This window comes from Daphnia carinata, chromosome 8 (genome assembly GCF_022539665.2).
Source record: "Daphnia carinata strain CSIRO-1 chromosome 8, CSIRO_AGI_Dcar_HiC_V3, whole genome shotgun sequence".
Lineage (NCBI taxonomy): Eukaryota > Metazoa > Arthropoda > Branchiopoda > Diplostraca > Daphniidae > Daphnia > Daphnia carinata.
In genome coordinates this window covers 6,697,656-6,722,863 of record NC_081338.1, presented here as the reverse complement: position 1 = coordinate 6,722,863, position 25,208 = coordinate 6,697,656, and the positions used below count along the sequence as shown (strand labels likewise).

Below are 25,208 nucleotides of genomic sequence, written 5' to 3'. Positions count from 1 at the left end.
GGCCAAGATCACCGTCTGCGGGCTTCGTTACAAGCGTCAAACACACACAAAAAATGGACAATGCGCATCGCAGCCGACGTACACAGAGTTTCATTTTTCGTCCCATAATAATTTTTGAAGTGAAGTTGAAATTACGACCCGTTCGAAATTTCAGATACGCGCGATGTACACACAGCAACTTTTTCTGCTGCCCTGCCCCCCTAATGTCGGCCATCGTCATATCATCGTTGATGAAGCTAGACAAGCCGACTAGTCGAGCGTGTAAACTGGCAAGAGGGAGAGCCGTCCCGGATACGATGGCACTTTACGATGCATAAGCCCCTCGCCGGCTTCTTCTTTCCGCTCCTCGAGTTACACATGACATGGGACCTCACGTCAATCAAGCTAATCCTGTACACTATCCGTACACCTCCCACCCCACTGACGTCTTTATTTTGTATTTTTTTTTTTTTTCTAGAGTTTTGTGACGCAACTGCTGTACTTTGTCAAGTCAATTTGAATCTTTCCAGTTCGCAAAACCAAAAATTCAACGAAAAAAAAAAAAAAAAAAAAAAAAAAACAAAACAAAACAAACATTGATCCATTATAAAGGAGGAATGCAGACGGAACACAATGACGCAATCGCATCGTCACGCTTGTTTCCCTCCCCTCACTCGTTAACGACTTGAATTACGAATACCAACATGAAAATCAATTCAATTAGACATTGGACGAAACAGTCAAATTCCTCGTCATCGGCTTCTTCTCCTGATGGCTGATCCCCTTCCAGTTTAATCAATTTGATAGCACGCCAAACATTGTAATCGAACCAAAGCAAAAAAAAAAACTGACTAAATGCCATGGAACTATTTGCTTACGTTACATCCAAACACGTCCATCGAAAAATAAAATGAAACAACCATTACGTTTGTTTCATTTTTTTTTTTTTTTTTTTTTTTTTTTTTTTTTTTTTTTTTTTGCTTGTCTGTTTGTCGGTGCTGTTTCGTAGGTTTGCGTATACACATGGCCGTAAGGGTAACGCGTCTCTTTACGTCACGATCTTTCGAAAGCTGCTATCAGAGAAAACCTCACGTCGACAGGATTTTGTACACGTCCCAATTGGTCACATCAAGAGCTCGGGGTAAAGAAAAAAAAAAAAAAAAAAAAAAAAAAAGGAGTCGACGCTCTGGCCAAAAAGCAATCAATAATTCCGCCCGCAACCTTTCATTTCATTCGCCTTTTTTTTTTTTTTCGGGGGGTGGAGTTATACACAATTGCACGCGTGAACGCCAACCTCAAGATCCTATATATATAGTTTTTTCCTAATCATTTTCTTTTTCAAAATCAAAACGCCTACCGACAAGATGTTTGCTTTTAAAAAGCAGAGCAAAGATAAAAGAATTCAAAAAAGGCAGAGTGACTGATTGTCCGCGTCTATTGGGGTCGACACATTGTTACATCAAGCGGCCCGTCAAGGTTTTTTTTTTTTTTTTTTTTTTGGCCCCGAAAAAAAAATAATAATAAAATAGCGTCGCGTTGCGGCAACAGGGAAACAAAAGAGACATCAGCAACGTCAGACAAACCGTTAAAAAAAAAAAAAGAAAAAGAGGGAAAGTAGCATAGGCAAGCATTATAATACAGTCTGCGGCTAGAAGGGGCTAACTTTAGTGAAAGAAAGAGTATTCCATCTTTTTTTTTTCTTTCTTTCTTAACCCAGTCGAATTACATTATCGTCGGTTTATCCCCGTCACGACTTTTCTTTTTTTTTTTTTTTTTTTCGGGAGCAAAACGAAGAAGCAAATGATGTATCTCTTCTCTTTTGTGTGTGTATCTTTCAAGTTGTAGCTAATGCAATTTGGAATAGACACAAGAAGAAAAACTTTTGTTTTGTTTTTTTAATGACAGATTTTTTTTTTTTTCTTGCTACGCAAATAAAGTTCGTTTTTTTTTTTTTTTGCTATGCCCCTTCCTCTTTGGATGAACGAAAGAAAAAAAAAAAAAATGCCGGCACTCAACAACATCCGTGTAAAACAAATTGCAGCGCGGACATGGTGATGACTGGAGAAGAAAAGCTATGCGAGTCTTTCCCCCAAACAACAAGGGCCGTCATATAGAAAAAGGCTTTCTAAACTGGGTTCGCAGCTATTGACATCAAAGCGAAACAAGATATGATGTTTATCTTTTTTTTTTTCTTCACAGTTTGTAAGAAGAAATAAACAAAAGTGAAAAACGGCAAAGTGCGTGAGAGAAAATGGCAGCCCAGGGCCAACAATCCCGACAGACGGGGAAAAAGCAAACAAACAAAAAAAAAAAAAGCATCGAGGACTCATCAGGTTGCGAACGATGACAAGGTGCTGTCAGCGCCATCCAACACGCGGAGGCTCAAGGTAAACAAACCGAAAAGAACAGGATAAACCACAAAAAAAAAAAAAAAAAGAACAAGAAAAATTCGAAATCTCACCGAGTTTCCTTTAAAAAAAAAAAAAGAAATTCTTCCGATCTTCCCCTTAGTTATCTGCTATCGTTCCACAGTAGCGGCAAGAGTCTTGAAATCGTTCACACAAAAAAAACACGAAAAACAAATCACACCTCTAACCCCCCACCGGCGTCACTCACGTCCTTGGCCAGATTTTTTTAAATAAAAACCGATAATTTGACTGTTTCCCTTTGACGAAAGCAAAAACACACGGAGAAAGTCAAACAACAACAAATGAAGAGAGAAAGAGAGAGAGAATCCGATGGGTCTCGTTCAGGCCCAGACCGGCGGACAAGTGACCACACTGCGACCGCGCGCACAGACTCTAATGGGCGCCCCGACGTCTCTCTCTCTCTCTTTCTCTCTCTCTCTCTCCGCCCTTTCTCCAGTATCAAAAAAAAAAGAAAAAGAAAGGGAGAAACGGCCAAAAGAAAAAAAAGGGGGGAATCCAAACAGACAAGCGTATATGGTGGAGACCGTGTCCACATAAACCAGATACACCACTATAGCAACGCCTTCATGTGTACATTCTTATTATTTATTTTTTTTTTTCTTGCCCATTGACTTAAACTGTTTACAAATATGTTTTTTCTTCTTTTATTGATTTACGTGACGCCCTGTAAATGGTTTTTAAAAAAAACAAAAAAAAACACGCTGGTTCAACGTTCCGGCAAATTGCATTGTACTCGATCTGGTTTGCTGGTACGAGTTATGTCCCTTTACAGGGGGGAGGGGGGGGGGGGTATTTTTTTTTTTTTTAAAGAAAAAAAGTGAAATTCAATCAAATGTACGACCCGAAGAGGAATCGGGGCAAAAATGTGACCCGATTCTTTGGGGGTGACATGTCCAACCAAGAAAGGGATGGAGGTGGACCAAATCTGGTAGTATGAAGAAAAATGAAGAGACACAAAGGCCAACGAAAAGCGAATCTTGATCATGTCTAACGAGATCTGCAGCAATTGAGACGCTATTCAAAGAAAACTTTAAAACATTTTCTTTTTTTTTTTATCGTTGCGCTGCTCCTTTCCGCGAACGTAGATGCAGTTCGACCGCCACGTACTGCCGAGTTCCCTTCGATTAAGAAAAAAAAAACGACGGTCGCTTGAATTCCATTGCACTTTTCGTTCGTTTCAATTCACATTTCCTTTTTTTTTTGGGGAGGGGGGGGAGGGGGAGGGAGTTAGAAACTTTTAAATCATCTCTTCGTTGAAACTTTACGCAAAGTCGAGGATGACTTATGGACTTGTGCAAAATCCCGCATAGAATTAGGACGATGTACAAGCATTGGCCGACTGCTAAAGATTGCAATAGATTCCCCCCCCCCTTTTTTTTTTAAGCGCTACTTTAGAATCCACCACAACTCCACTCTGCATAATGAGGTGGTGGGTTAAGGACCGACATTGGTAGTCAAAAAAAAAAAAAAAAAAAAAAAAAAAAAACCTAACGATTTCGCTTGCTTTTGTTCGTCGAAACGCACTAACGGCGGAAGAACTACTACTCTCTCACGCCACTTTAAACATTCAAGAAGAGCAGACTTATTCTTCTTCTTTTTCGATTGTTATATAGTATATACGTGTATTAGTATTGTGCGAGATTGTGACTCACCTCGCTTGATGTTGTAGCCGACGGCTTCTGTCGAGCGAAGAGAAAGGATCCGGACCAAAGCAAAGATCGCACCGCCAACAAAAGAGAAAATGCCGCCGGATCGAAACATAAAAAAAAAAAAAAAAAAAAAAAAAAAAAAAAAGAAAAGAGCAAAAGAAAAATGGTTAATAAAAACTAAATAAATAAATAAACAAATGCAAAAAAAAAAAAAAAAAATAATAATAATAATAATAAAAGGACATACAGCGTGAAAATCAATGAATTGGATTGGAACATCCAAATTCAACGTTTATAATTTAATTTCAACAGCTATTAAACGGATGATCAAATACGAGAGTTAAATCAAGAAGTGGATCATCACACATAATACATAATCTGTAAAGAGTTAAGAGTGGACGATATGCTGCGTTATCAATCGTTTAGTAATCCGATCAAGAGTGTCTCTCCACATCCATCTGGCAACTTCTAACCGAGAAGCAAAAAAAAAAAAGAAGAATGTGATCGATGTCTACACACAAGTCCTTTTCATCGATAAACACAATAGCCGTACTATGAATCCCGTTGATAAGGCGAAAATAAAAAAATAAAAAAAAAGGACTTTTCATCAGCTTCGCGCAGTTGCTGGCTGCTTGTTTTTGAACAAAAGGAAGAGGCAACAGAGACACAAGAAAAAAGAAAGGCGATTACGACCGGCAAACAGAAAGCCGAAAAGCGATTGCCGACAGTCGGTACCCCCCCCCCCCCCCCCCCACCGACGGTGATGCTCCTATTCCGCGAGTTCGTTCTCTTTCTACTCATATTGCACTTACTACCCCCAACAAAGAAGAAAAAAAGAAATTCGATCGATATCTATAGAAGCGGATCTCAACAGCAGAGGCTTCTGTTTATTCCTCTTTTTTTCTTTCACACTCATCGACAATGAGCTCAAAGATGGAGACTGGATAACGAGGTCGTTCGGGAAGCCCGTTCCCTTTGCCCACCGCACGATGAATACATGAATCGAAATGAACGGTTATCGGGGAAGGCTAAAAATAGAAGACAATCCTTTTTGAATGGCCCACAAAGAAAATCATTGTAATCATCTATCGGTGCTGCTGCTGCTGCTAGATATTCAACATCTCTGATGACGTGGGCATTTTCTTCTTTCTACAAAAACAAACCCGCGCAATTTTCTACGAGTTCAAGATGTTTTGTTTCTTTCATTACAAAAGTAAAGACGATCGTGTGCCATCGACGTCTTCGGCTACCCACCCCTCAAAATAAAAAGAAAAATAAAAATAAATCGAGGGAGATGTAAAAGCTATACGGCCTTGCGGTCGTGAAAGAAGAAGCGAGTTACTAAAAATAGGTCGTTGTAGAGCACACAGCGAAAAAGAAAAAGAAAAAAAAAAAGTTATCCAGTTCCGGAAACCAATATCCCTCCCCTCCCGATAGTCACAAGGCACTTTGACCAGCGTGGCGAAAGACGGAACTGAATGATCAGGAATTCCGCATTGACAAGCTTCCCTTTCACTCCTTTTGCCTCCGCCCCACTTTTTTTTTTTTTTACTTCCCCCCCCCCCCCCCCAAAAAAAACCCCTTTTATATGATACATCTCTTTATCTGTCTTTTGTTTCTAGCCAAGTCATCATCCCCCTTCCCTTCCCTAATATCAGATTGGATCCGCCATGGAGATAACTATTCATCGGTATAATAACCAAACGCTCTGATTTCAAATGATATTGCAAACCCAAATCTCATCTTACATTTGGACAAGGCAAAGGACTTCATTTTTCGAACGGTCTGAAATGAATTAAAATTTTTTTTTTTTTTAATCAAGACAACATTTAAAAATGTTTTATTTCATGTTACAGGGACTGGAAGGAAATCCGTATTGTACCGAAATTGAGCAGAAGGACATTGAATGGCCATGACGTGTGCCAGGTGGCCATTTCGAGTTGAACCGCACAACGGGGGGGGGAAAAAAAATCATTAAACGTTTGTTTTTTATTTGCTAAGTTAACGACACGGACAGAATTCATTTTCATTGAGCGTGACGGATGTCTCTGTTGCATTAAAAAAAAATGTACACCGGCCTCAATAAAGAAAAAAAGAGCTCGTCCCCAATTCCCTCTGTTTCTTGGCCTACGAACCAGAACGTCCTCTATGATGGATGGGGTGCGTGAAACAGGAAACTTCAAGGACTTCAACAACAACAAAAAAAAAAGTAAATGAAACTAGCAAGAAAATTGCCCACTGCAAAAAAAAAAAGAAACATCAAACGGTCAAGATAAAACAACGATTATCCTCGTTTTTACAACAGTCCGTATTTCAAAACATCCACCATCTGCGTGTAATTCGCTATCGAAACTGACTTAGTGTCCTCTCTTCCAGTCTTCACGCATAGCTAAAGAGACAACAAAAATTACCTAAAGATGGGAAATTGGAACCAGTTTCCAAACGATCGAGTTCCGCCATATCTTGTTTCGTAGCCATAGTCTTCACTTTGATTTTCGAATTTCGTTTCACGTTTAAAAAAAAAATAATACCTTCAACGGGCCATCTGATTCGACACGGTTCAAACACTAGCGATAACACTCAGAGCTGGCCACATGAAACGTGAACGTCCAGTCGTCGACTGCCACCGACGACGGCCCAGCAATTTCTTTTTTAAACGCTCACTTTTTTTTTATTCACCTAGTTTTTTTGTTTTTTTTTCCCCCAACTCATAAGCCGCACGACCTACCAACAACTGGACGCTTTAGACCCCGACGGCCCGTACGATCCGCCCACACGGCACTTGTCTACTAAACGAAAGTTAACGTTTTTTTTTATTTCAAAAAAAAAAAAAAGGTTCAGTGTTACGCACAAATGCGGAAAAGGATCAATACGAAGGAAACCAATTTATACCAACAGAAGGCCACTATTAAAAACAAGAAAGAAACGCGTAACGTGCCCGGGTCTGTGGCCTTTTTTTTTTTTTTTTTTTTTTTTTTTTTTAGAAAAAGAGAATTGTCAAGTGGCAATGATGAAAAGACTGGCAACGGATAAGGTAAGAACCCTCCGTTGAAAGACAACAAGAAAAAAACAAAAATGTTGACTTGCTTAACCGTGAAAAATGCCACCAGGAAACAACTGAGACACTCACGCGGATGCTTTCATTCACGCGAAAATTTTCGCCGGTAGTAGCTCAACTAAAAAGCGTCAAAGAAAGAGAGAAAAAGAAAATTGCATTTTTTTTTTTTCTCTCTTCCGATCCTTCCCCATGTAACATTGTCTTTTCAACACACACAACGATAAGAAGAGCGTCACGCAGACGACTACACGCAAAAAAAAAAAAAATGTAGACAAGAGTTGGAACGTGGGAATGTTGTATCGTTCGCTCGGCTTGTCAGGGACCGCACGTATACAAGAATGAAAATAACATCTTTGTGATCTTTTGTTTTGTTTCTGTTACTTTTAAATTAAACTTTTACCGTTTTTTTTTCTGTTTAAACAAAAAATGCCAACTTTTCTTTCTCGTTTCGCATAACGTCCAATAGGATTTAGCGGCGCAGCAGGATATCTTTTTTTCACGCCACATTGTATCGATAAGTTCGTATTTTTTCACGTTTCCGATCGAATCAGGATCTGTCAGGGGTCGACGCCAAAAATAGCCAGAGATAAGAAAAGAGCAAGTGATGTGACATAGATCGTTCGTGTTGCCAAAGAATGCGGCCAATCTACATCTATCATCGTCCATTCGACTCGACGACAACATTTCGAATTGAAAAAATAAAAAAAAAAAAAAATAACACAAAAAAAAAATGTACAAGCAAAAATAAAATAGCCCAACCCTATTACAAAATAAGAAATAAATCGATACAGATTAGCACATTGATGATATTTTTTTTGATACACTTGCTTTTTTCTTGCTTTCTACTATTTTTTTTTTTAATTGCATCTGTCTCAGTTTCCCCTTTGCTGATTTTTTTATTCGTTTTTCTTTGGAAGGCAAAGGCGAGAGGGGGGGGGGTTCGTTCATTGGCTATGCGCACCTCGTCTTTTTTTTTTTTCTCCTCTGCAATGGGGGGGATTACATGGACCGGACGTCGTCGCTTTAACATCAGGGGCCTTAAAACTCGATTACCTTCTTTTCCCATCAGACTATCCTGCCTACTAGCAAGTATAGGCTTCAACGCAAAAAAAAAAAAAAAATAAAAACCTTTAATCTTTAATGCCTCTGCAAGAGCGCAGACAAACAGGAAAAGAATCGGCGCATTTTCCTTTTTAATGTTTGAACGACAAAAAAAAAAAAAAAAATAAAAGTTTCAAAAATTCCTTTACTGTTCTACTCGATCATGCAATATGGATGGAGCAAAGAGACGGTTGTTGTGTCACAGTATATCTGTCTCGTACGTGACCGTGTCGCCCGGTACTTTAAAACAAAAACCATTTCAATGCTTTGAAAAAAAAAAAGTAATAATAAAAATTTAAAAGACAACATGAACGGAAACGGGTAAAAGAAAAGGCATTTCTAGTTCTTTATAACTACATTATACTGTATAACGACCCCTATGACCCAATAAGACAGGCGACGATGACCGTATCTGATATATAGACACTCGCACACTTCTGCTGGGGCTCTTTCCCGGGACCGATAAATCTCCGTTCGGGTATACCCCATCTACCAAGGGACCCGGGTCACACACCAAACTGTTTCCAAAGTCAGTACGCCATTTGTTATTTATCTATTTCATTTTTTTTTTTTTTTTTTTTTTTTTTAAAGAAAGAAACCCGATCTGTCACACATCATTTTCAGTCCGTCTTCTATCTGATCGATCGAGAACGCAAAGAAACAGCTGTCCTATAAACATTTTATTTTTTTTTCTCGGCCATTTTATTATCAAATTTTTAATCAAAAAAAAAAAGAGACTCGTGAATTTTTCTGTTTCTTAAGAAAAAGAAAGTGGGGGGGGGGGGGACGAAGATAAAAGACGGTAAAAGTCAGTCGAGCGGCAATAGGTGGCGCTAAGCGTATCGGAGAAAGATGACGCGAAAACCCTTCAACGATGCAACTTTGCTCCATTGCACCTACAGCGATAGACTTCAAGGCAGACAAACTTTATTGATTTCCCTTGTGCAGGTTTCAACTAAAGTTTCACGTTTCCCTACGGTTTAACACACACGCACACAAAATTGGAGACCAAAGATGACAAAAATTCTGCGAAAGGCGCGCGTGTTAAAATCACGCGGGAAAATTGCGAACTCATCGATTGGCAAGAACGATGGATAGCGAATGTCTATCAAAGTCTATACTATTCATACTGATAAGAGATTACTTCGTCCGGTCACGGGTGAAAAAACATGTCCAAGTCAAAGGAGGAACCCCCTCCCCCTCAAAAAAAAAAAAAAAAAAAAAAAAGAGAAATCTTTAGTGAAAATTGTAATCATTGAAATGGATCTCTTCCTCTTTTTTTTTCGCCATTCAACGGTTCATAACATATTGGCTGTATTGAAACGTCAAAATTTGGCGGACAACGACAGATGTTTTCTGCATGTTGACCCTTAAGCTAGAAAATCTTTTCATGTCTGAATCTTTTGATCATAGTCCAAAAACTTCCCTATAGGTTTGGTTACTATGACAATGCCCTTTCAATTTCGAACGAAACGCAAAACTTCACCCCCCTCCCCTCAAAAATAAGGAGTCCGTTCGATACAGTAGTACGAAAACACAACGAAGTTGCCATTCCCATGGAGATGCAAGACCTTTATCCATCATTGATACGACCATCGATATTTGTAGTTTTACTTAGACAAGATTCTTGTTTCCATGACGTTACCATTGTTTCGCAAAGTGGAACTGAGTCTCAAGTCTACATTTAGAAACATTGCTGACGTCACACAATCTTCCAGTAAATGCAGACCCTATCATTTTGAAAGTAACATACGCCAACTATAAATTTTATCGCCCTTTTTTTATGACCCTTCTGGTGTATGTGTCGACGCTTTGGAAATGCAGTTTACATACAGAAGATTTACGGTGGGACAAGTTTAAGCCTAACAAAACGCTCTGCATAATCGGAATGATGGGGGTACTGAAAATTCAACGATCCAGATCAGATGGATCGTTCAATTTCATTCAACAAACCACTTGTAGTGTGTAATGTGCTTCACATGCCCTGTGACTGACAAATGTGAACACCTGCATGTTTGCTCACGATGGGAAAGCAGTGTGTTGATGCGTCACGAAAAGATCCTTAAGGGATTTCACAACGGTCTTAACTAACTGATTTGCCTGATTAAATGAGCTCTACAATCAAGCAAAGCTTTCCCCCACAAAACGGTTGACTCCGGGAGAGTCTGCATCAAAATGGAAATTCAAGAAGCCTGATTGAATGTTGTACGCGTGGAATTCTGTACAGTAATAAAGAAATTGCCCATCACAAGCAACAACTGAATGGCAGTGAGCATTTCGTGCATGGAAAAGGTGCTGAGTTAAATGAAAGATTATCAATCTTACATTGCATGGTGGAGCGAGGAATCTTCTGGCTCAGCTTGATCTCTGAAGTCTTGTAGATACTGGAATCTAAAATAAGACAGATGAAGAAAAGTTAAAATATAATCTTCAAAGTCAGACTAAACTATTTCATGAGAATATCACTTAAGAAATGCTGCCATTATTTAAGTGTGGGAGTCGTGGTGCAACTGAACTGTAAATTCTAAAATGCAGCTAAAAATTGTACTGTACTACAAGAAGTATCTAGACTGAATTATTTTGAAACAAAAAACTGTTAAAATAACTAAAAGCTCCACAGCAAACAATTTTTTTAGTGAGATTTCCCTTGGTGACGTCACCACCACGTGTGTCGAACAAAGATTTTTTGCCAAGTTTTGGCGGGAATCAGGGAATCACTCTAGCTTTTGTGATAAATAATTTCTTCCAATAAATTTCATCATCTTTATCACAATCAAGGACTTAGTTACTAAAAAAGAAATTAGTAACTATTATATTACCGTTCTTCGATGTGGGGAGATTCTTTGAAAGATTTCTCCGACCTCCATCACACTGACGTCACACGACAAAGAGAAGCACTGAACGACTGAAGCACCGAACTGAAATGTGCTAATAACTGAATCACAAAAATGCAAATTATGGCAATATCAATCGTCTGCTTCCTTTGTTGTCAGAATTCCAATTAGTTCTTTCTTTAAATTTGTAATTTTCATTATAAATTTTGACATTAAATTCGAAAAAGCAATAGTAACCAGATAACTATGCCAATTTAATTTATTTGAACGAGATTTAACAAATGTCTTCTTCGGCAACCACTAACCAAATTATTGTAAGTTACATAAATTTTTCAATGTGTTTCGATCAGAATACTCTTAAATAAAAAATTAAGTAGAATTATTTGTGTTTTCTCCATATAGATGCTGCAACCAAGTGCACTCCTTGTACGCTGCTTTCCCTCTTGGCTATTTTTAGTCATCATGACTCGTATAGCAAATCTAGATCGATATCAAATGGAACACATTTGCATCGTCCAAACGAAATTTCGTTACTCATTAAACAAGCTCTAAAAGAGTAATACCAATTCATGATTTTTTGGGAACCAATCTTTTTATTTTTACAATTGGCATAGTGTTAGATTGCTGGCTCCATTTTGTCAAGAAATTTAATTTCCCATTGATAGTTTTCCCATTTTTCATTATGACTTATCTTCTCATAATTCTTGAAGCCCTATACAATTATGTCTAAAAACAAAGCTTTTTAACTCACAGCTTTCTGTCAGGCATATGTTGACCGGTCACAAATTCAGGTCTGGCTTAGCCATGGGTTCTGAATTGGGTATTCCATAGTTTGGCATACACACTATTAGCTGTTGCAAGCAATTCGGGATGTGTCCCTCTCTCCACTATACGTCCGCTTTGGAGCACGAAAATTTCATCTGCATCAATCACAGTGGTCAATCGATGAGCAATGCAGATTGAAGTTCTATTGGTTGTAGCCTTTTTCAATGCTTCCATGATATTCTAATGATAAAGAAGATAATTCAGTTAGTCTGAGTCTGAGTACGTCTGACTGTTCAAAAACTTACACTTTCGGTTACGGAATCTAAAGACGATGTGGCTTCATCGAATATCAGAATTGGCGAGGTTTTCAATATTGCTCTAGCGATTGCAACTCGCTGCTTCTCTCCACCAGACAGTTTCAGCCCCCGTTCCCCAACCTTTTGTCAAGAGTAATCAAAATTCAGATACGTTTAAGGCTGGTAAATGAAGCTTTGCAGACCGATGTGTTGTACTGTTTGGGCCAAGACATGATTGAATCGTGAATTCCTGCCATTTTCGCCGCTTCATGAACCTCTTCTTCGCTTTTTTGAAAGTTGCCATATTGCAAGTTATAATATATTGTGTTGTTAAACAGTACAGGTTCCTATTAATCAAAAATGAGTCTAAGAAATGCAGCCTTAAAACCTTGGTAGTAAAAATGAAATAATACCTGTGGAACAATAGCAATTGATTGACGAAGACTGTCAACATTTACAGCGCTGATATCTTGTCCTCCAATTAAAATTTTTCCTTCTTGGGGTTCAAACAAACGATAAAGAAGCCTTATAAGCGTCGATTTCCTATCAAACAATGAACTGGTTAATCACGATGATAAACTAATTGTATGGAAATTGCTTTAACAGTAGAATGGAAAACGATCTTGTTAAAAAAAAAAAAAGGAGATGAAGAAAGACGTACGAAACAAAAGCTGAAAAGAGCAGAGATTTTGTTTCTTACTGATCATCGGTAGTGTGTTCTAGTGTGAAAACAACATTACTAAGATTGATTAAATTACCCAGAACCTGATCCCCCAACCAAGGCAACCGTCTTCCCGGCTGGCACTGTGAAGTTTAAGCCACTGAAAATTTCTTTGTTCCCGCCATAGTGAAAATGCACGTCTTGGAATTCGATTGTGGCTTCTTTAAAAGTTTCCAGTTTCAACGGAGGTAATGCGGCCGTGACCTTACAAAGCAAATAATGAACGTATAAACATAACTTGAATCCTATCTCTACGACTACAAGTAATTTAATTAACTTACAGGAATCGAAGATTTGACGTTTTGGAGTGCAAAAAGAACCTTATTTCAAAACGGTAGCCAATTTATAATGTAAATAGCAGTATGTAAATTTATTACAATATGAAATACGAACCTGCATGTCAATTACCGCTTGACGTACTTCCCGGTATACAGAGCCAAGAAAATTCAATGGCAAAGATAGTTGAAAAAGAAGACCATTCACCATAACAAGATCTCCAACTGTCATTTGTCCTATAATGATTGACGAAGTGAAAAACAAATTCAAAATAACTAAGATTCAATAAATGTACCATTGACAATTTGCTTGGCGGATAGCAGCATCACTGCCGTCAGCGCAACACTGAAAATAGCTTGCTGTCCAAAGTTTAACAAAGCGAGGCTTGAATTCGTCTTCAAAGATGCAGTTTCGTATTTTTTCAGTGACTTGTCATATTCTTCGGCTTCAAATTTTTCGTTGTTAAAATACTGAAAAGCGGGGCAATGAATTACAAGAAAATCCAGAACACATCTGCTGATTTCCAAAGGTTGATAGAAAAGCTTACCTTCACAGTTTCATAGTTCTAGCCCATTACAGGGGTAAAAACAAGAAAACATTAGTTTCCATAAAGCCTTAATTAAACGGAGAATTGTTTTACGATCAGTGAGTCAATAGCCTTGTTTCCTGCTTCATTCTCTGCTTGATTCATGGCAATTCTGAAACGTGTTCGCCACTGGGTGACTGCCAAAGTATATCCAGTATATAGACCAATGCAACTGAGTGTGATGGTGGCAAATTCCCAACCGCATCGCATTCCCTGTAAAAGTTAAAAAGAGAAACAAGATGCAATTAAACATTGGTGATTATTATTTTTCAGTTTTGTAGTTGATTCTTCATTTTCTACTTACCAAAATAGTGCTTACGAGCGATACCTCGAAGATTGTGGGCACGACATTAAAAAGTAAGGCAGCTAGAAGAAAATTAATGCCTCGGCTGCCACGATCGATAGCCTTTAAAAAGAAATTAACAATAACTCTTTCCTTAAAAAAATACCTACATTAATATAAAATTTTATTTCTACCTTCGAAAGGGCACCTGTTTGGCGATTCAAATGAAAGTTAAGGTCTAAATTGTGAAGATGCATGAAGACATTTTTGGCTATTTGTCGTACTGAATGTTGCGATACTTTTGCAAACACGGCGTTGCGGAGTTCGTTCATGCCCGAGGCCCCGATACGAGCTATACCATCTATAATAAAACTTAGAAGTCATAGGGAATATCTTGAATTTGAATAATTTTACTTACAGGCAGCTAGAACGGTAAACACAGCTGTTGTGATAGTGGCTTGAGGATCACCCATGTGCAAGGGGGAGTCCAAATGTGTATTGAGCAGATCCACAGCATGTTTGAATAGGAAAGGTACACCAACATTTAGTAACTTAGCAGAAACTAACAGTCCTGAAGCAAATACAACTCTGCGTTTGATTTCCCAATTGTCCTGGAAACAAAATATAAGATGAAATAATAATTATAAAATTCTTGTTCAATTAATTCTGTCATATACTTTAGGCCAAATGTATCTGAACAAGTATTTCACAAGTTGTGGACCTGAAACAGGCCCAACATTGTTACCGATGAATTCATGTGAATGGGACGAACTTCCATGAGACTGCAATTGGATTCCAGCCTATGTTTTCAAAGCATTTGTGTTAGTAGGCCAAATAACTTAACTCTATATATATGTACCTTCCAGATCGGTGTTAGTGAAGGATTCAAAAGCTTCGAATCATGTAGGTAGGGAAGATATTTTCTGCTACCATGATTGCATACAGTGTCCCTGTGATACTTGTTTGCTCTGGAGATTTCCACATAATGGCATGCAGGCAAAATGTTTTTTGTCACAAAATAAGTTTGTAGGAACGGTTTTTGAAGTACCCGCCTTCGGAAAACTGATAAAGTGAGAACCGATGCCATTAGAACTAATTTCAACTTAAAATAGGTATCTTTATTAAGGACGCATTTTTATGTGGAGATAACATTCGGTTTATAAACATAAACAAGCCTTAGCCAATTCCCAATTCATACTTCAGGGAATCAGCAGACCATTCTGAAGAAAAAACAAGTCCGCGCATGTTAGGTTTTCATTACGACCGTGTGATGCACTATAACGCCCAAACACCCAGCAAGTTCGGTACAAAATGAATCTCGGCTTTATTAAACTTCATTAAATGCATATTAAATCTTTATTTTCAAATTCATGTTAATATCACGATTGTTGTAACTAATGAACATCCGATATATTAAATCGGTTATGGACGGAACAGGTTACCATGACAACCAAATGCCTTTAAATCTAATCCGTCATTTCAATTCCTGTGGATACAAAGGCATTGCAACGTTTTGTCACAATCTTCACCTGAACGATGATGGTGACTTCAGCCAGTCCCCTGTCCTGTACTATGCTGTCCAAACCAAACCAGAATTGCCGTTTACGTTGATCACTTTAATTCTTCCCATCGTGTTGAAATCGTTTGTTTCATACCGTTTCTCTTCATCCTTTATATATTTTTCTTAAAATATGAAATCTAAAACCAGTTCTGATATGAACAGGAAAAACAATAGAAAAAATGTCCAACACAATTAGAATAAAAACAATAAAAATTGAAAAACAATCATGGCGCATGTTAAACTGCCAAAACTTTCATCATGCTCAAATTTATACCTTATTTTAATTTGTAAATTTAAACTGAAAATTACGAATTTCAACTCAGTTCAATTTCGCTGAATCCTAACGACCGTATGCGGGTTGCAAAGATCCAAATGAATGGGATGAGGACTGATGACCTGTGGCTTGGTAAGAAGGCTGTTGTCCAGGTGAATTATAAGCTGGAGATTGAACTAAATTCCCAGAAGAACCTGGAGGGCCAGCAGGTCCCGGACCGCCAGGGGTGCCAGCTCTTCCTTGAGGGCCAGCTGCTCCTTGAGGTCCCTGTTCTCCTTGAGAACCTGGAGGACCTGAGCTACCTGGGAAACCTGGTGCACCAGGTCTACCCTGGGGCCCAGGGTTCCCAACAGATCCAGCTGGTCCAGGACTTCCTTGTCCACCAGCAGAACCAGAAGCACCTGGTTTGCCTTGCGACCCTACAGGTCCAGCACCACCAGGAATGCCCGGCGCTCCTGGGGCTCCGTTAAGGCCGTCCTTGCCTGGTTTACCAGGTGGACCTGACCCACCTAAAATGAAAAAATGGACCACGTAACAGCAACCAATTATTCACCCAATTCCAAATACCTGGGATACCGGGTGCGCCAGGGAGTCCATCTTTGCCTGAATTGCCTGGTAAGCCAGGAGAACCATCTTTCCCAGGAACGCCATTAAATCCTGGAGGACCCAAAGGCCCTTGAGGTCCCACCGGGCCAGGCTTAGTGCTTGGGGCGCCATTAAGTCCATCTTTGCCAGGCTGTCCATTGATACCAGGATTCCCAGGTTCACCTTTCGGGCCAGGACCTCCTGGAAATCCATTTCCTCCAGGTCTTCCTGGAGATCCCACGGGTCCTGAATGCCCAACGCGTCCGGCAGGTCCAGGTCCACCAGGTAAACCAGGCCATCCGTCTTTCCCGGGAGTACCGGGTGCGCCAGCAGGCCCAGGAACATTTGAAGGCAACGTTATGCCAGGTGGGCCCGGCTCTCCCTTAACTCCTTGAAACCCAGGTAACCCATTGAAACCATCTTTTCCAGGATTTCCTGGAGGTCCAATAAGACCGGGTCCCCCGTTAGATCCAGCCGCCCCTTTAGCACCAGGAAAACCAGGTCCTCCAGGAGCGCCAGGAAATCCATTTGTTCCACGTTCACCTGCCCTTCCAGGTCTACCAGGAGCACCATCAAGACCCTGTGGTCCTTGTGGTCCAGTTGCTCCAGCAAATCCTGGATTTCCAGGATTGCCATTCTCTCCTTTCCGTCCAGCAGGTCCTGGTGCTCCAGGACGACCAGGAGGGCCAACTATTGTCTGCTGAAGCTGATTCCCACTAGGTGCACCTGGAGGGCCAGGTGGACCAGCAGGCCCTTGTAGCCATGGCAGCTTCCTGCAATTATTTAAAGCGCCAGTTATTCTTAATTCGTGATGAATTACAGTAACGGACGTGACCAAAACTTACTCAATGAACTTAGCCCATTGCCTTTGAATTTCTTCCAGTTGAGGTTTGCCCACTGGTGGTCCATTGTTCGCGTAATTGCTATGGAAGTTTGACGGCGGCGCTTGTTGTGGGATAGACCCATATTGTGGAACGGCATATGTTGTCACAACAATGTACAGTAGAATTACCTAGTAATTGAAAAGTAAATTGTGTATATCAACTTTATGACATAATGATATATTTTACCGTTGCCCTCATGGCTTTAAGTCTCTAAATGCAACTCTCGGTTTAAACAGCAACACCTGTTATCACAAATAGAACTATAACCAACTTGCCTCAAAAAGTTAAGTTAATATTTGCCTAAGTGAATACTTGATTCCTAGTACATTTAGACACTGCAGCCAATTTAATGACATACAAAAGGAAATTATAAGAAAACTTCAATTTTCCTTAATACCTTTTCTTTTAAATGATGTTTCTCCTTGAACCAAAGGCTCCACACTGATCAATGAACACGTACGACTGGCTATTTAAACGGCTAGATGGAAACTTGTGGGAGGTGGAAATTATGTCATCCATCGCTGAAGATGAGAGCTGGGCAAAAAGGGCCCAAACTAGCGTAACGCACATATTGCTGTATAAAAGAATACTTTGAGTTATGAGGAGAAAAGGGCGACACAGTAAGGATAGCCAAAGAACAGTAGACGCCAGTTTAAGTTAATTGACACCATTTCTCTTTTCTCTATTGAAATTTCGTACATTGTTAGATGTCGGGAATTCCAAAAGGCGGTTAAACTACTGTATTAAATGAACAAAGAACATGCGATAAACTTTCCCTGGAGCTACTGTTATAATACCTGCTAATCTGGATTTTTGAGTCCCATATCTGCTAGACCGAATATCGGCGTAAGTACTCGTGTAACCATTTTAATGGCTGAAAAAGAATAACGTCTGTTAAATATAAAATAATAGTAAACCATTAAATTAAAATTACTTAGCAAATATTTAAATATTTTCCACCTACCTATTCCGTCCAACACAATTATAGGGTACTGCCTCAGAATCGGAGTTCCTAGTGGGTTCGAAGTTGGTAGAGCACTGAATGAAAGTGCCAAGGCTTGGCCATTTATACTGTAAAAAAAAAGGAGGAAAGGTTAGCAATATCAGGGTAAAAGAAGAAATCTATATCCTTCACCGTACCATTCCCTTTCCAGATCCGCAGGCAAACCAAAATACAAAAATTCTTGATTTGCTTCTAAGAAAAAGACTAATGTCTTGCCCGGAAGCAGTCGTGAAGGTCACACTAGCTGTCAAATGATATAAAATCAAATGCAATCAAAGTAGAAACCATACTATTTAAAGCTATCAAAGATGTACGTCATCTCCTTCATTTCTCTTTCACACGTCCATAGAAGAACGAAACCCGCCTCAACTTCGGTATAAAAACACAAAGCTTTGATGCAGTATAGTATGTTTTCCATTTTGATTGATTTACAGTATACAACTGACATGCTAAATAATTAACATTTTACAAAAATACAAAGGTATGCAATTTGACATCCTACAATTTTTGTTTGCATGGATGAATAGCTATTTCACGTTAAATAAATCATGTTGTTGCACAATTTCGTACCGTCCAGACTGTAAATGCAAAAAGGCAGTTGTTTACATTTACTTGCTGCTGTACCAATCGTCTTTAGGAGCCGGTATGCTATAAGGCACAACGGCGCTCTTATATTCCTGTTTGGGGTATACGGTTTGACTTGCACTAGGTCCTGGTGGACCTGCAGGGCCCATGGGTCCTGTAACTCCAGGTTGGCCTGGTTTACCATCTGCTCCAGCCGGCCCAGTAGGTCCTACGGGTCCTTGTGGACCTGGCGTTCCAGGCTCGCCTGCCGGACCAGGTTTTCCTTCACTTCCAACAGGACCAACGGGCCCAATTGGACCTTCAGGGCCAGTCTTGCCAGCTTCACCAGCTGGTCCTGGTAGGCCTTGAAGACCTTGAGGTCCTACATCTCCAGGCGTACCAGGAGCACCAGTTGGGCCAGGATAACCATCCTTCCCAGGTTTGCCTTGCTCTCCTTGTAAACCTGAATTTCGAAAATATTATCAGTGATATTATGTTAATAGTAATTTTTAAATAATTAAAACCTGGAGATCCTGGAACGCCATCAAGTCCATCTTTGCCTGGAGGGCCAGCTGGACCAGGGGAACCATCTTTTCCAGGAGCTCCATTGGGGCCTGGGGATCCAGCAGGTCCTTGTGGTCCTACGGGGCCAGGTTGTGTGCTTGGAGTGCCTGGAAGTCCGTCTTTTCCTGGAGCTCCATTATAACCAGGGTTTCCAGCCTCTCCTTTTGGGCCTACACTACCAGGGCTACCAGGAGCGCCATCTTTGCCAGCAGGTCCTTGCAATCCCTGCGGTCCGGCAGTTCCAACACCTCCTGGAGCACCAGCAGCTCCCGGAGCTCCATCTTTACCAGGATATCCAGGAGGGCCGGCGGGTCCAGGAATCTTAGAAGGAAGTGTGATCCCAGGGGCACCAGTTTCCCCTTTAGGTCCTTGAGGACCTTGTGCTCCAGGATACCCATCTTTACCCGGGGTTCCTGGTGCTCCAGGAGCTCCATCTACGCCATTAGCTCCAGCTTCGCCCTTTTGTCCCGGAGTACCAGGGGCTCCAGCGGTTCCAGAGGCTCCATCTGCGCCAGGTTCCCCTGTAGGTCCTTGAGGACCTGGAGCACCATCAGCACCGGGATTTCCTTGAGGTCCAGGTTCACCATTGACACCTGGTGCACCTGTGTCTCCCTTCTCGCCTTGTGGGCCAACAGGTCCTGGCGGACCAGGAGGTCCAGCAATAGATTGGGGTTGGTCATAGCTCGAAGCTCCACCTGGGGAACCTGGTGGTCCAGCAGGTCCAACAGGTCCAGGAGGCCCTGTCAGCCATGGAAGGTACCTAAACATTTTATTCATTAGCGTTTAATCTCATTATTTTAATTTCTCAATTTATCTTTTACTCAAGGAAGCTAGCCCACTGCTTCGCAAGCTCATCACGATCACTGTTTTCAGATTGAACAGGATTTAAAGATGCCCATTGCTCCTGCGAAAGGGAAGGAGCTCCTTGTTTAGGGTACTCTCTTTGGTACTGCGGGGCAGCATTGGCCACCACGACGAGAGTTATCAAAAGAGCCTGTTAGACAGAGAAGATCATCAAAAGTAAATGCGATAGATGAGTAGCAACAAGTTAACTTACTACAGCTGTTTTCATGGCTGATGTTTAAATGATCTTGATTCTTATTATAGTTTTTAACTTCTGTAAACATAAAATAAACAGAATGAATTAGGATTTTACAGGATGGTAATTGAAGACAGCAAGCCTTATCAGGTTGATGCTTCCTTTGCCACTGCACGATCAACGCTGATGAGAAAGAGCCAGGGCGACCCGCCTTATAAACATTTTCTTGCCCTGTGAAGGTAAAAGAAAATGAAAACAGTCACCAATAAGTTCACTTTTTTGCTAGTGAATTAACAAATGCAAGGCCAGTGTAAAGAGATTCACGTCCTCGAGCTACGTTAATTTTTGTAGTCTAAAGAAATTCCTTCATGCTATTTACCCGACTCTCTCTGTCCGTCAGCCAAAAATGAGGCCATACTGAAGATACGAAAAATCTGAACCCATTCGCCATATGCCAGTGCATTCAAATGGTTATTGCAGAATGGGACTGTAGTTGCAGGCTATGTTTGAAGAGTTGTTCTCCAATTACGAATAGAAAGTGCTCCGTTATTACCTGGTAAAAAAAAGTAAAGCGAAACGTTAAATGAGAAGGAAAAAGAAACCGAAAACGATTGAGTTAGTCTTCTTTTTGTTGCATGGAAATGGTAAACAAAGAATTAAAATCAACCTGTGGGGAATGAATCATACGATGTAACATACGAAGTGAGTACGTGGCAGGGGAATATTTGAGCAACTGCTCTTCAGATCCCTAATAGGTTTTGTGTGAAGCATATTATTTGTGGACTAAATATATGTTTGGGTCTTTTCGTTTCAAAAACGTAGTACACGTGCAATTCATTTCCAAGGACGTTCTACTGACTCATATATAAGCTTACTGCATCAGTCATGCATGCACATTTGACTTGAATTTTCCCTTATTGGTAACGTCTAGAGCTAAATCGGAATGCATTTTTGCCGCCAGTTTTTCTAAAAAATTTCTAGACGAGCAATTCTCAGATCATTGTTCCATATTTAAAACAAAAATGCATTTGTAAAAGGTTTTAAAAGCTGTTTGCTACCAAATCGAAATTTTGCTTCTTTTCAGTTGCATTTTAGCTTTAGTAGAGCTTTACATCAGCAGAAAATGCTTTCATAATTGCACATCTAACGGGTTGCAGCATTTGGGCATATAAGGCAAAAAAAATGGCATGTGAACGTGAGGAATTACCCTTTCTTTAGCAGCATTTCTGTCGATGAAATAAGTTATAGAAAAACATTGTAATAGTTAGGTATCATCCAAAGCTTCTTAATCAACGAAGTAAGCAGCAATATTAAGTGATTGATTACCATACTTTGTCGAATTCGAAGGACCATGCGTATATTACTCACTTTACCATGCTTCCAAAACCCACTTCGAATGCCGTGCTCTCCAGGGAACAGCATGGTAAGGTTGCCATTTCGGAAAATGTGATAGAACTTTCTAAAAACGCTAATTATTAAACTCAAACAAACGTTAACGCATTTTTTCAATTCATGTAAATTGTACATTATACAGTTTTCTTCAAACAATTTAATTATGCAAATTGTGATGAAACATTGCCAAAAATGTCAACAACTCTGTTATTCGTCTGCTGGGCTTACGTAAATGTGGGCTTTGTTTTCTGACCCACAATGGCGCAATTATTATCAAACAAATCAAGACTAGTATCCCTTTTTCAGAAATGTGGCCGAAATTTAAATAACGCCACTTTGAGTGAATGCCGTTCTTTCTTGTACCTACGTCGAGATGGTTTCGCGAGCTCATCCTGTATAAATAAAACTTGGTTAAACAGAAAGGTATGTAAACTTCCATGTATCAAGAACTGGTATAGCATTCTATTTTTAGTAATATATTTTTGCTCGTCTAGAATCTCTGTGTTATAAAACAAGAATATTGTGCTGTTCTTCGTCTTGTACAAAGATCACTTCCTAGGCACAATGGCATTCAAAGTCACACAAGAGGATTTTCGTCCTCTTCCCACCGTATGCAGTCTAATAAAGACCCACCAGATGACAAGCAGAATAATGATGACAAAAAAGTGCCATCCATGCTTGCAAAAGCAATGCTGTGGATGTTTACTGGTTACATGCTTATCACAATTGTGTCTCTAATGTTTCCTGGTGGAAACCAACCAGAGATAGTGAGGTAAATCATCCTGTTAGTGATTCTCAATCATTTTAAATATCATTACAATTACCAGGTATGTCTCTTGGACAGAATTTCTTCACCACATGCTAGCTAAGGGTGAAGTCGCCGAAATCATTGTGCGTCCTGATGTCGATATCGTTACGATCGTTTTGCACGAGGGAGCTGTAATCAAAGGTCGTAGAATGGACCACCGAACTTTCCACATGAATATCATCGACACAAACAAGTTTGAAGAAAAATTACGAGCAGCTGAACAACGATTAGGCATATCGGCTGGTCAAGGAGTTCCTATTATTTACGAACGAAACGCCGACACAGCAGGCCGACTGCTGACCACTTTAATCGCCGCTGCCATCGTTATCTCTATTCTCTCGCGAATGAAAGGCTTCAAATCGCCCATTTCAATGGACTCTTTTGTAAGCATTTGTGTTACTATTAAGTAACTGTGTTAACAATTGCAATCTTCACTCTATTCAGACACAAATGGCACGAGCGAAATTCACCCTAGTGGATCCTCTAACTGGTGGAGGTAAAGGAGTTCGCTTCGCAGATGTAGCTGGTCTAAAAGAGGTCAAAGTCGAAGTAATGGAGTTCGTGGACTACCTAAAAAGACCCGAGCACTACAAAAAATTGGGCGCTAAAGTAAGAACCATTGTTCGAATTTCACTCTCAAAAGCCTTCAACATCACTTTTTTTTTTTTTTTTTCTTTCAAGGTACCTAAAGGAGCCTTGTTATTGGGTCCTCCTGGCTGTGGAAAGACGTTACTAGCAAAAGCTGTAGCCACTGAAGCTTCTGTGCCATTTTTGTCGATGAATGGATCAGAATTCATCGAAATGATTGGTGGATTGGGGGCAGCCCGTGTTCGGTATTTCGATAAATTTAAAACAATTTTCACTGTTACTCCTAATTGCTTTTGTTTAGTGACTTGTTTAAAGAGGCACGTAAGAGAGCCCCTTGTATTGTTTACATTGATGAAATCGACGCCATTGGTCGCCAGCGTTCACAGGGCAGCGGTTCACTCGATGGGGCATCTGGCGAGAGTGAACAGACACTAAATCAGCTTCTAGTGGAGATGGACGGCATGGCAACCCGTGAAGGTGTCTTGATGTTGGCATCAACCAATCGTGCTGACGTGTTAGACAAAGCCTTGTTGCGTCCTGGCCGTTTCGATCGTCACATCATGATCGATCTACCGACACTTGAAGAACGCCAAGAGATCTTTGAGCATCACTTGAAGTCGATCAAGATGGAGAAAAGTCCAGCGTTTTATTCTAAGCGAATGGCGTCTCTAACTCCGGGATTCAGTGGCGCTGACATCGCCAGCGTCTGCAACGAAGCAGCTCTGCGTGCCGCACGTGACCTGGGCAAGATAGTCACAGCCTTCCATCTGGAATACGCCATCGAACGCGTCGTGGGTGGTTTGGAGAAACGATCATCGGTCATCGCTCCGAAGGAGAAGCGGATCGTTGCCTATCACGAATGTGGTCACGCTCTAGTCGGGTGGCTGCTTCCGCACACGGATGCCCTATTGAAAGTGACCATTGTCCCGCGTACGAGCCAGGCCCTCGGCTTCGCCCAATACACTCCGACGGACAAGCGGCTCTACTCCACCGAGGAGCTTTTCGAACGGATGTGCATGGCTTTGGGCGGCCGTGTGGCAGAATCCATTACGTTTAACCGCGTGACAACCGGAGCTCAAAACGATCTTCAGAAAGTTACCAAAATGGCCTACTCTCAGGTTTAAATGAGATTGTTAAATTTGCAATGAGAATAATTAATTCAGGAAATGTTTTGAAAAACAGGTGAAAACGTACGGAATGAGTTCGTTGGGTCCCATTTCCTTTCCGGAAGAAGATCGCAATTCAAGGGAATTTGGCCGGCGGCCGTACAGTAAAAGACTGGCCAATACGATGGATAATGAAGCTCGCAGTATCATCGCCCGGGCTTACAAACGGACAGAGGGTCTCTTGATTCAGCACCGTCAAATGCTTGAGAAGGTAAAATGCCATTCAAATGTTTTTTCTTTTCGTTGATCATCAAGAGTTTTTTTTTAAATCCATCAGTTGGCGGAAGAATTGCTGATCAAAGAAACGCTCAACTTCCAGGACGTCGAAGCTTTAATCGGACCGCCTCCGCACGGCCAGAAACAGTTTATCGAACCATTGCAATTCGAAGCTGAGATTAGCGAACAGGCTGGCATACCACCTGGAAGATCCCAGCCACCACCGCCACCATCTGACGTTTGATTCTATTTTACATACTGTAGAAGGTGACATAGACAAACCAGTATTGATCCTTGCCTTCTGGTGAGGATTACTTGTTTGCTGAAAGGCTTGTAAAAAAAAAAAAATGTAAGTGGATTATATACATTTGGTCTGTTAAAGCCAGGAGGAAAGTAGGTTGTCACGTTCTTCATAAAAAAGATATCGTTCATTCTTTTTTACCTCCATCGTGTCGTGAATAATTTCTTGTGTTAGGTTCTCTTCGAAATTACGCCGTGCTGGTTTTGCATTCTAGGAAATGTGTCAATAAAAATAATTTGAAGGGGTAAACAAGAAATTTTTGTTCTTTTGGTTACAGGATTTTAAA

General features: G+C 40.4%; 5 protein-coding genes across 11 annotated transcripts in view; 1 reads left to right on the top strand and 4 right to left on the bottom strand.

The window, feature by feature from the left end:
- LOC130700192 (band 7 protein AGAP004871-like) overlaps positions 1-10,600 on the bottom strand; it is a 41,622-nt gene extending 31,022 nt beyond the window's left edge. For 5 of the 6 annotated variants that reach the window (XM_057522214.1, XM_057522213.1, XM_057522215.1 and 2 more), the window contains exons 1-2: positions 6,469-6,550; positions 4,061-4,087 (exon numbers count right to left, since the gene is read on the bottom strand). In XM_057522214.1, the coding sequence (XP_057378197.1) occupies positions 4,061-4,087; positions 6,469-6,535 (94 nt within the window). In that variant the 5' untranslated portion in view covers positions 6,536-6,550. Of the gene's footprint in view, positions 1-4,060; positions 4,088-6,468; positions 6,551-10,541 lie in introns of those variants that run through there. The other variant, XM_057522218.2, reaches the window with a different exon arrangement.
- Positions 10,601-11,623: 1,023 nt separating this feature from the next.
- On the bottom strand, positions 11,624-15,143 carry LOC130700174 (iron-sulfur clusters transporter ABCB7, mitochondrial-like). Its single transcript, XM_057522188.2, has 15 exons — positions 14,837-15,143; positions 14,655-14,777; positions 14,396-14,588; positions 14,172-14,338; positions 13,999-14,100; positions 13,749-13,907; positions 13,656-13,673; positions 13,404-13,578; positions 13,226-13,344; positions 13,114-13,152; positions 12,870-13,036; positions 12,525-12,654; positions 12,315-12,458; positions 12,121-12,252; positions 11,624-12,055 (listed from the first exon to the last, which is right to left on the bottom strand). The coding sequence occupies exons 1-15, from the start codon at positions 15,062-15,064 to the stop codon at positions 11,849-11,851; spliced, it is 2,103 nt and encodes a 700-aa protein (XP_057378171.1). The 5' UTR covers positions 15,065-15,143; the 3' UTR covers positions 11,624-11,848.
- A 582-nt stretch (positions 15,144-15,725) lies between these two features.
- Positions 15,726-18,344, bottom strand: LOC130700182 (collagen alpha-1(X) chain-like). Of its 2 annotated transcripts, none has more exons than XM_059496689.1 (7): positions 18,246-18,344; positions 18,079-18,172; positions 17,679-18,019; positions 17,468-17,523; positions 17,243-17,409; positions 16,380-17,170; positions 15,726-16,321 (listed from the first exon to the last, which is right to left on the bottom strand). In XM_059496689.1, the coding sequence occupies exons 4-7, from the start codon at positions 17,477-17,479 to the stop codon at positions 15,879-15,881; spliced, it is 1,413 nt and encodes a 470-aa protein (XP_059352672.1). In that variant the 5' UTR covers positions 17,480-17,523; positions 17,679-18,019; positions 18,079-18,172; positions 18,246-18,344; the 3' UTR covers positions 15,726-15,878. The 2 variants fall into 2 exon arrangements, with proteins under 2 accessions (XP_059352672.1, XP_057378184.1); XM_057522201.2 differs by having other exon boundaries at positions 17,679-17,855.
- Positions 18,345-18,675: 331 nt separating this feature from the next.
- LOC130700183 (collagen alpha-1(I) chain-like) lies at positions 18,676-20,985 on the bottom strand. Its single transcript, XM_057522202.2, has 5 exons — positions 20,831-20,985; positions 20,470-20,682; positions 20,234-20,406; positions 19,373-20,172; positions 18,676-19,311 (listed from the first exon to the last, which is right to left on the bottom strand). Exons 2-5 carry the CDS (start codon positions 20,482-20,484, stop codon positions 18,893-18,895), a joined length of 1,407 nt encoding a protein of 468 aa, XP_057378185.1. The 5' UTR covers positions 20,485-20,682; positions 20,831-20,985; the 3' UTR covers positions 18,676-18,892.
- Positions 20,986-22,058: 1,073 nt separating this feature from the next.
- On the top strand, positions 22,059-25,178 carry LOC130700173 (paraplegin-like). The gene is made up of 8 exons (XM_057522187.2): positions 22,059-22,266; positions 22,338-22,615; positions 22,671-23,034; positions 23,096-23,260; positions 23,333-23,484; positions 23,541-24,357; positions 24,422-24,616; positions 24,683-25,178. The coding sequence occupies exons 1-8, from the start codon at positions 22,102-22,104 to the stop codon at positions 24,863-24,865; spliced, it is 2,319 nt and encodes a 772-aa protein (XP_057378170.1). The 5' UTR covers positions 22,059-22,101; the 3' UTR covers positions 24,866-25,178.
- Positions 25,179-25,208: the final 30 nt, after the last annotated feature.

Coding starts and splice junctions, on each gene's coding strand:
- LOC130700174 (XM_057522188.2), bottom strand. CDS start 15,064: ATGGCATCGGTTCTCACTTTATCAGTTTTCCGAAGGCGGGTACTTCAA. Junction 14,589..14,654: donor TCAGATACATTTGGCCTAAA/GTATATGACAGA, acceptor TTTTGTTTCCAG/GACAATTGGGAAATCAAACG. Junction 14,339..14,395: donor GTTTACCGTTCTAGCTGCCT/GTAAGTAAAATT, acceptor GTTTTATTATAG/ATGGTATAGCTCGTATCGGG.
- LOC130700182 (XM_059496689.1), bottom strand. Junction 17,171..17,242: donor CAATGGGCTAAGTTCATTGA/GTAAGTTTTGGT, acceptor AAATAATTGCAG/GAAGCTGCCATGGCTACAAG. Junction 16,322..16,379: donor TGGCGCACCCGGTATCCCAG/GTATTTGGAATT, acceptor TTTTCATTTTAG/GTGGGTCAGGTCCACCTGGT.
- LOC130700183 (XM_057522202.2), bottom strand. Junction 20,173..20,233: donor CAGTGGGCTAGCTTCCTTGA/GTAAAAGATAAA, acceptor TAAAATGTTTAG/GTACCTTCCATGGCTGACAG. Junction 19,312..19,372: donor TGGCGTTCCAGGATCTCCAG/GTTTTAATTATT, acceptor TTCGAAATTCAG/GTTTACAAGGAGAGCAAGGC.
- LOC130700173 (XM_057522187.2), top strand. CDS start 22,102: ATGGCGCAATTATTATCAAACAAATCAAGACTAGTATCCCTTTTTCAG. Junction 23,485..23,540: donor TTGGGGGCAGCCCGTGTTCG/GTATTTCGATAA, acceptor GCTTTTGTTTAG/TGACTTGTTTAAAGAGGCAC. Junction 24,617..24,682: donor ACCGTCAAATGCTTGAGAAG/GTAAAATGCCAT, acceptor TAAATCCATCAG/TTGGCGGAAGAATTGCTGAT.